The following is a 9,259-nucleotide window of genomic DNA, read 5'->3' on the forward strand; positions in this document are numbered from 1 at the left end:
CCCAGCTGTCCAAATCTGAAATGGGCACCTCAGGAGAAAATGGGGATGCTCTGTTGAGGCACAGACTAGGGGTGGATGTACTGGGAGAGAAGGAGGGCAGTGTCACCCTATCTGAGGTGCTGTGACCTGTGTGAGCCCACAAGGATGGGGATAAACCAGAGGAGCTGGGACATGAGCTAAGATAGGGCACAGTGTCACATCCCTGCACAGGTGAGGACAAGCAGTCCCTCTCACAGGGAGGGGAGCATGCAGGGAACCATGCTCTGTAGAACCCACCCAGGCATGTGTTGTGTTTGAAGGCTGAATAGACCCACCTGGTATGGTCTGTTCCACTGGGGGAAGCTACTCAGATACAGTGGGGCTGTTGGGAACTCAACACACTTCCCAGTTTCTGGGAATCCTCTCCCACCCAGAGACCTGGGACAGGACACTCATTTCTCTCTCCCTCTTTTCTCCCTTCAGCTCTATGCTGAACGAGGCCAACACATCATCTACAATATCCTGTGACAGCCCTCTGGGCCTCCAGCAGGACGAGGAGCAGGAATCTGACCCACAGCCAGGCTGCCAGGAGCCAACCACAGGACACCAAGAGGTGGAGGAAAGTTTCCTGTAGTCAGAGCTGGGCTGACTTTGCATCTCCCTATGGAGAGGCCAGCTGAGGGGGCTGACCCAGATGTCACAGAGAGCCATGCTTGTGCTTGTACATCAGGACATCCCCTCCTGCACCAGCATTCCTCCTTCCCTCCTGTCTCCCAGTGCTGGTTGGGGAATTAAAGACTTTTCCCCATTGTCATCCCCTTCCCCCTTAAAAAGAGGTGTCTCAGTGCGAGACACCCTCTACATCACTGCCACATCCTCCTCAGTGACCAAACCACTGCAGGAGGGAGACATCTCACAGACCAACACCTTTTCAAATGGAAGACGTGGTTGGATCCCCACGAGAGGCCACTTTGTGCATTGCTAAGATGACATTCCAGCCTCTTCCTCCTCCATGGCACAGGGTTTCGTCTCCTCTGCACCAGCACTTCTCTGATGGTCTCAGCACCAGCCACACTGTGGTTCTGTGAAATGCCACTGGGACAGATCATCCACCTGGAGCCCATTGCTGGGCTGTAGAGAACCTGCAGCACCAACCTTCAGCTGCTGGAGGCCAGGAGTACTGGATTGGATTCTCCTCCAAGCCTGAAGAGGCCAGCCAGTGTCTGGGAGGTACAGAATTCCCATTTTCCTCTCTTGGCAGTGCTTCCATGGTGGATGGAGCATCACAAGCACTACAGGTGTTCACAGCTCTGGGGCACAGCTCTGCACCCACCTGGAGGCTGTCACACCCTTCTGTGCCCAGTGTGGCACCAGGAGCCCCAGGGACATGCCAGGAGCTCCAAACGCCCTCACAATGACTTGGTTATAAAGCAAAGAGGGCAGTCACTGTTGTTAGTGTTGTCTGTGTGGACACTAAGCTAATTTTTCTCCATTGAAGATTTAAAGGGAACAAATATATTAATCCACTAGCCAGGGCCAGTATAAGGAAGCAATATGGTTATTCATTAATCTACTGCCACTACAGCCAGCCCATCTGCTGGGAAATCATATAACCACGCCAGCTGCAGAATCCTTGTGCCTTATTTTTGGGAAGCAAAGGCTCACCTTTGATAAACTGTTCACCCAAACACCCCTTCTCAGGATGGGAGGACTCACCCTTCCCTCCTGAGTCACAGCAAGATTATGGGCAGCAATAAGGATAGCAGAACACCAACCCAGGCATAGCTCCAAAGAAAAAGAGGGAGAGTGGCTGGGAAGCTCCTTGGTCACAGCTGAACTGTATCTCACACCCTGCAACCTTCTGGGGTCAGTCAGAGCCACTTGCAGCCTGCTAGGGCTGTGAAATATCACAGAGAACCAAGCAGGGCAAGAGGAACTGGGGAGGATTCCTTTCTCTTGGAGAGTGTTTTGAAAACGAAACAGGTCCAGACCTTCCCCCTGCTTCTGCCCTCCTTCCCCACTTCTCACCAATGGGTCAGGGGCTTCTTGTGCTCTCAGCTGGCACTGAATGAGCAGACCCAAAGCAGGAGGAGCACCAGGCTCTGGAAATCAGTTGTGAGCCCCACCTCTGCAGAGATGAAAGCTGGACCCCCAAAACCACAGCTCTGACACCACAGAAGACAGCAGGTTTTTCTCTGAAGTGAGTTTCACTTCACACAGAGCTCTGTTCACGGCATGTCCCCTGCTCCCATTAACTCTTCCTTGCCCTACTCTTGCACATCTCTCTGTGCATCCTACAGGAACTGCACAGGCAGGTTCACAAAATCAGAAATTCAGTCAGCATCTTGCTGGGCTTCTGCCACCTCAGAGCCACTGAGAATTTAATTTTCTTTTCAAAATATGGAACTTCTGTCAGAAATCCCCAGCAGAACAGCTTCTGTTTAAAGTTTTCTACCATTCCGGTTCTGCCATTTATGCAGCTAAAGGAGGAGTAGGTGTTTTGTGGGCTGATGTCCTTGGTAAAATGTGAACATAAGAAATAGCACTTTTAGTGGCAGCCAGCAGAGGATATTTTCAGCCTATGTGGTCAGATTCCCCACCATCCATAGGAAACATACTGTGAATGACAACTGTTTTTCCATCCTCTGTTCCTCCTGCTTGTAATGAAGGAGCCATCTTCTGTGGCCACAGTTCATTAAATAATCCTCTCCGCAGAGAAGCAGTAATTTATGAGATCCTTTGGGTCAGATCACTTGATTTCTTTTTAACATGTAAGGTGCTTGATAGGATCTGTGTCACTGCAACTTGAGCCCAGAGGATGGCACATCAGATTATCCTAATAGCCCCTGTCTGCACCAGCTCCATTTTTAATTAATCCTTCTCTACCAAAGGTGACCAGAAGTACCCAGTACTCCAGGTGAGGTCAAGCCTAGACCTCACACAGGGCATTAACAATTCTGGCCTGTACTGGTCTCAGCTTGCCTGGTGTAGCTTTGGATAATTTTGGCTTTTTCCCAGCCACAACATACTGAGAGCTTAGAGTCATCCTCTGACCCATCTAGGCACCTACGTCTTTCTACACTTGCAGCATTTCTAACCAAGCTACTCCCTGCTGTTCCAGACATTGGGTCATCAGCAAATTTTGTTAACAAACTGTTATTTTTGGGCTGGACTGACTAATAAAAATATTAGATACTTCTGGCAACCAGAACAATCTGAGAGAGCTACTTTTACTACCTTCCTTCAGCCCAAAGATTTCCCCATCTATTAACACCTTCTCACTTTCCCTTTGGCATTTCCTTATTTCAAAAATCCTGTTCTAAACTTCATCTTGTACAGATTTAATTGCTAATTAAATTACTAATTTCCCACTATCAAATAGTTTCCACAGTTCTGGAAGGGGAGATCTCCCTGCTGGGGGAGCTCAGGTATCCTGTCCTATTAGCTGGCCATTAGCAACATTTGAATGCCTATTGCATTTTGTCTCTTTTGTAGATTTACTGCAATTATGATTTGCATCAAAATCTGTTCTGGCCGCTGATGGGATGCTACTCCCACCTCCCTATTCCTTCTTAAAGTAGGTATGCCAGACTTTGCAAAATGGTACATTCTGCACTCTAGAGGAATGTGACCAAATACTTGCCCTTGGCCTGTGATTTTAAGGGCTGAGTCTTGCACTTTGTGGTATTTTCCTGTCCTTACTCAACCTTTCACAGCACCTTTAGCAAGTTGCAGTGACCAGACCTTCTCAGCAGAGACAAGCTGGCAGCTGGACAAAGCCAACATATTTTCCTAAGCATCCCTCCAAGAGAGGGCTTGGCAGAGCTGGGGATGACAGATCCAGCCCCACACTCCCTCTCTCTCTGCTCCAGTCCCTGCATGGCCTGGCAGGTGAGGGCCAGGAGAAAGGTTTGCCTGTTCTGGGCCCATCAGTTTTGTAGCCATAATTTCGCCAGTGACACTCTGAGGGGAACTGGTCCCACTGGGTTTTCTGGTTTGATAATCAGTATTTTTGTTTGGGTGTGTTTTTGTGTTTAGAGGTGGACCCAAACTGAGCCCCCCATGAAGGAACACATGCCACAGCTTGGGCCCATCTCTAGTGCAATATCTTTTTATTTGTAGATTATATTTTACTCTACAGCTGTTACATTGTTATCAGAACCAGTATATGCATAATCCTACTGCCATTCACTATTTCATATGTGTATCCCAGAAACTAATGCAGCACTCTGGTGTCTCTTTCCACATTTAGGTGTTCCTCAGACTGATGTGTGCACAGGTTTTAATCCTTTTGTCCTTCTCAGTTTGTGTTATTTCCTGAAGCGCGAGTGTCACGTTTCGTGTTTGTTTGTGTTGTGTGAAATCTAGAGCACAGTGGACTTTACTTGTGACTAAATTGTCTCTGTTCACCTGCCAAGGGGGCTGTGGCAGGGTCCCACGGGGATGGGGCAGAAGTGCAGTGCAGATGTGCAAGCCAGGGGAAGTCAGCCAGGAGCGAGAAGCTGCTCTTCTCTTTCTTCCCAGCCAGGGCTCTGGGCTGTGGGGAGACAGGGCCACAAATGCAGGGCACTGAGCGCTCAGGGCTTGCCTCTGAGGAAGCCCAAGGTCTGTGCAGAGCTGGCAAATCTGGAGAAGGGGATTTCACAGAGTGCTGAGGAGACAAAGCCTCTGTTCCAACACACACGTGCAAGGAGGAGCCATGGCTGGGCTCAGTGCCTGGCTCAGGTTCCAGGATCATCAGGGAGCCTGGATGCAGCCTGGATGTGCTCCCACTTGGAGAGCACAGAGGTTGCCCTTTGGTGGCCCTCAGTGCCCTTTTGGCACCCTTTGCCTCAGGTGGTTGCCAGGCAGAGAGCAGCCAGGGCAGCTCCAGGGCCACACAGGGCATTGCTGCAGCACATCCCAGCCCTGCCTGCATGCTGAGTGTGACACTGGAGGCACCATGGCATCTGCAGCACCTGCCCAAAGCAGGCCAGATATTGCTAAGAATACCTTTTCATAGCCCAGCAGACGGGTTGTTGGGCTACCAGCATCATTCCCATTTTTCACCTGGAGACCTGAGGCCTCTGGGACAGGCCAGGGTGGATCTGGTTGGCTTTGGCAAAGGCAGGGGAGCTGCTCCAGCAGCACTTTGGAGAGAGGACTCGTGCCTGGGGTGGGAGGCCTTCAGTGTCCCATCATTCCTCTTCTTTCCTCCTTCATGGACTGATTGTACCAGAACTGCCAATCTTGCCCAAAGTGTGCCCTCTCCCCATCTGCTGTGCTGGCTTGCTGGCATCACACGGTTCCTCTGCAGCCTTTCTGAACAGCAGCAGCACCTATCTCCATGCTCTCTGTCAAAATCACCATGAGGGCAAAGGGAAAAACAGAGTTCAGACTAAGGTACCAAAGAGTTAACACTTTTCTAGGTTTACAGTTGTATTTGTAGGATTTGTACTATGTCACATTTATAGCCATGAGATATTATTTTTATGCTGTAAACTTTTACAAATACGTTTTTAAAGAAAGAGTTTAAAAATAAAGGTGTTTTTCATTTTGCAAAGTCCCATCTCTTCCTTTATTTGCCTGCTTTTGGTTGCTCCCACTCAGATGGGGCTGGGAACACAGCTTAACCCTGTGGTGGGTGAAAGCTAAGCATGTTAATACCCTGTGCATGACCCCAGTGCTTAGTGAAAGCCCAGCTGGGAGCCAGGCAGGGAGAAGCACTGCAGGGAGCAGCTGAGCCCAGAGACAGGGTAAGGAAAAGGGGCAGGATCTGCCCCATCTCTGGTGGCTGTGCTGCTTGTGGGTCATGGGGGTGGAGGGAAGGATAGCAGGAATCATTCCCATATGTACCCCCATTGGCTTGGCCCCTTGGAGCATTGCTGGGTCTGTGCTCAGATCAGGGTAGGCATGCAGGAGAAATGACAAACTGAGCAGTGGCTGGGCTGAAGGGGATGCAGATACCACAGCACTGATTTTCCCACCTAGTTTGATAGCTCAGGGCAGTGGGAGGGCCTGGAGGCAGCAACAGGGCAGGGCACCAGAGGAGTCACCCTGCAGCACCAAGGCTCCCCTGCCCAGCTCTTCTCCCTTTCCTCTATTTGCTGATGCCCTCAAAAGCTGCAACTCCAAAATCCTGGCTCCCCACACCACCACTCCCTCAGATCCACATGCTCTCTGCTCCTATCACCTTTCCCCAGTCACCTTTCAGAGGCACTGAGCTCCCCCAGCCGTGAGAGATAGGCATCCTGTGAATCTTGCCCAAAGTTTTCTCCTCTCTAGCTCAAATGTAGCTGCTCCTCCAAAATCCATCTCAAGCTGCAGAGCAGTGATGTTTGCACCTTCTCTGAGCCACATGCTTGGAAAGCCCAAGGTTGCTGCAAAGAGGGGTTTTTGGTTAAATCATATCAGTGCTGACCCTGTTTTCTGGCTTCATAATGAAGCCCCACTGGTATCAGTTGTGCCTCCCTCAGCTCCTGGAAGCTCCCTGTGTACCCAGAGGTCCAAGGCATGGAGGGCAGCAGCAAGCAGGTCCAGGTTCTGGCAAGGCTCCCTTTCCCAGCCTTTCCTGGGTTCCTGCCTGTCCTGGGTTGCTGTCTTTGCTCATTTTTCCAGAGTGGAGGTTTGCAGCCTTCCCTGACCAGCTCAGGCTGATTCTCCCCAGATATGCTCTGAGTCACCTGGCATGGCTCAGTCAGGGCATTTTTCTCCAGGAGCTGAATCAGCAGGGAGAAAAAGAATCCCCTTCTGTCCAGAGGGCTGCATCAAATCCTGGGGGGAAGCAGAGAGGGGGAATTGGCAGAGCTCAGCCCTGAGCCCTGCAGGCTCCCACTGATCCCTACCCAGCAGAGCTTTTCCATGTCAGCCTGTGCCGGAGTGGGGTCCTGGGGCTGGAAATGAGCAGGACAACATGGGGACCCCCAGCAGGACCTTTTCCCCACCCCAAAACAAGTCTCGTCTGCAGTGATGAGACAGACACTCCATGGAAGAGCTCAGGGAAGCAGAGAGACTGCAGGGACAAACGCAGGAGCTGTGGGACACCAACAGGACACAGGTGTCTCACATGTGTCCCCAAACTGCTGCAGTGCAGTTCAGGCAGGGGTGGCACCACGGCCAGCTGTGCTCAGTGCTGGGGTCCCACAGAGAAACAACTCCCAGTGCTCCCAACCAGGGCTCACAGCAGCCTCCATTCCCCCTTCCCCAGCCAGTCTACCAGGCACTGAGCACGTCTCATCCCATCTTGCACAACCAGCAGGGCCTCCACAGATACTCCTGAGCTTCAAGTTGTTCCAAGTAAGGTTGCAGCTTCTCTGAGAGCCTCCTTGCCCTGTGCTCAGAGCTGCAGTTCCAGCAGCACTTCTGTGGCTGAGCTGCTGCTTGCACATTAGATTTGGGGTGCAGGAGGAAGAGAGGGACACAAAAGAGGGAGGGACCCCAAGTTTGTCCCAGTGAGCATCCCCAGGTGTGCCCAGTCCAGGCTGTCACCTGGGGGCCACTGCCAGCAGAGATGCTGTGCAAGGGCCCCCCTCAAAGAGAAGAAGCAAGGCTGAGAGATTGTTTCCCTTCTCTCCATTAAACCTGTCTGGTTTAATACTTATTCACATTGGTGAGTCAGTTCTCTCTGAGCTGGCATTTGTTCCTGGAAAAAAAAAAGAGCCTTAAAAAGAAGAAGGAGGGAAACAAACATCCTTTAAAAAGCCCCTTTGGCTCGAAAGGAGGAAAGAATAATCAAGCAGACATCTCCTGTGGCCCAGCTGCCTGACAACCCCCAGCTCTGGGCAGCAGCCCCCCAGAGCACCATGCTGCCTCTAATTCATGTTCTTCTTCCCTGCACCCTGCCAGGAAAAACTGCTGAGGGGAAATGTTCCTTGGCCAAAAGCTGCCTTTCCTTCTCTCTGGAGTCCCTCACAGTCTCCAGCCATCCTTCTGGCCAAACCCAAGAGCTCTCCATGTTCCCATGACTCTTAGTCATCCCCAGCACAGTCAGCCATGCTCTCATCTCTTGGCCCCAGGGCCTTGTCCTGCTGCTGCCTCTCTAAGTGCCCCCTTTGGAGCAGCCCATTCCCCTCCAGGCTCTGGAGGTTTTCAGGGCACTGCAGGTGCAGATTCAACAGCCACCTCTGTGCAGATATTTTGGCACAACCCTTCTTTTTCTGCCCATGGTTTGTCAGGGGGTTCCTGTCCCCTCCCTGCTGTTGGGGCTGCAGCAGGGGCAGCTGGCAGAGCCTGGACCTTCCTCCCCAGCACTGTCAGGTGATGGCTGTCACTTCCCACCCCAGAGCTGCTGTGGACAGCCCTGAACTTCTGCTGCAGCCTGAGGTTATCCAGAGACAGAGCAGAGAGCAAGGGGCTCCCTGTGTGTGACAGGAGCTGCTAATCCTGCTGGCTTGGGTGGCCCTGGGAGAACTGGCTGGCTTCAAGCCTTCCCTCACACCTGTTTTGGAATACCCACAGCCCAGTGGAGGGTTAACAAAGTATCCGATTTCTTAATTACCAACACTGCTAACTAGCTAATTAGTTTAATTACCACCTCAAGGTGCCTGCCAGGCTCCTAATTACAGAACAGCTCCCAGCAGCCTTCCCACCAGCAGGGCAGGACGGGCTCTGGAGGAGGAAGGGTCTGTGCTTGAGCCCTGCAGCTGCCTTGGGGTGGGTCACTCTGAGCCCCAGAGCTGGAGGTTATGGGGACAGGAAAGAGCAAGGGTCCCCCTGTACCCCGATACCAGAAGGGGTCTGCATGATGGACCACAACAGCCTCCCTGCCGGGGAGGTGGTGAAGCTGGCATGGGCCTTGGGGGCAATCCTGCGTGGCCACAGGACCCTTCTCTGCACCAGGGATCACATTTTTGGGTGACATAAAATAATTTGGCATCTTCACAGGTATTTTCCCACCAGCTGCCCTGGCTGAATTGCCTTTGTGGGCCTGTTGTAAGGAGTCTGCCATGTCCTCTGAGGGTCCTCAGGTCCCAAAGCCAGCGCTGGGCCTGAGGTGAGACTTGTTCTGCTGAACTAAAATGGAATCCACTGCCTGCAAGTGTGGGGACACTTTGTGTCCCCATGCAAGGCAAAAGTGTATAAATGTCCCTTGGGTTGGAGTGGCAGAAGCCAGAGAACACCAGGATTCTCCCAAACCCCAGCATGGTGCAGTGGCCCCTGCCAGTGTGGGGATGAGCGACTCTGGGATCTGAGGGGACCCTGCAGCAGGGCGTGCACATGGCCCCACCTCTGCCATGGCGTTGTCACTGGTGACGTGACAAGGCACGGCCTGGTTTTTTTCCCCCTGTTTCAAAAACAAACA

General features: G+C 52.0%; 1 protein-coding gene across 1 annotated transcript in view; it reads left to right on the forward strand.

Annotated features, from left to right (window-relative positions):
* Positions 1-5,521, forward strand: part of PDGFRB (platelet derived growth factor receptor beta) — a 32,051-nt gene extending 26,530 nt beyond the window's left edge. Inside the window, exon 23 of the mRNA XM_005483657.4 lies at positions 463-5,521. Within this exon, the coding sequence (XP_005483714.1) occupies positions 463-613 (151 nt within the window). The 3' untranslated portion in view covers positions 614-5,521. The remainder of the gene's footprint in view (positions 1-462) is intronic.
* The last annotated feature ends 3,738 nt before the right edge of the window (positions 5,522-9,259 follow it).

Source organism: Zonotrichia albicollis, chromosome 15, assembly GCF_047830755.1.
Source record: "Zonotrichia albicollis isolate bZonAlb1 chromosome 15, bZonAlb1.hap1, whole genome shotgun sequence".
Taxonomy (NCBI): domain Eukaryota; kingdom Metazoa; phylum Chordata; class Aves; order Passeriformes; family Passerellidae; genus Zonotrichia; species Zonotrichia albicollis.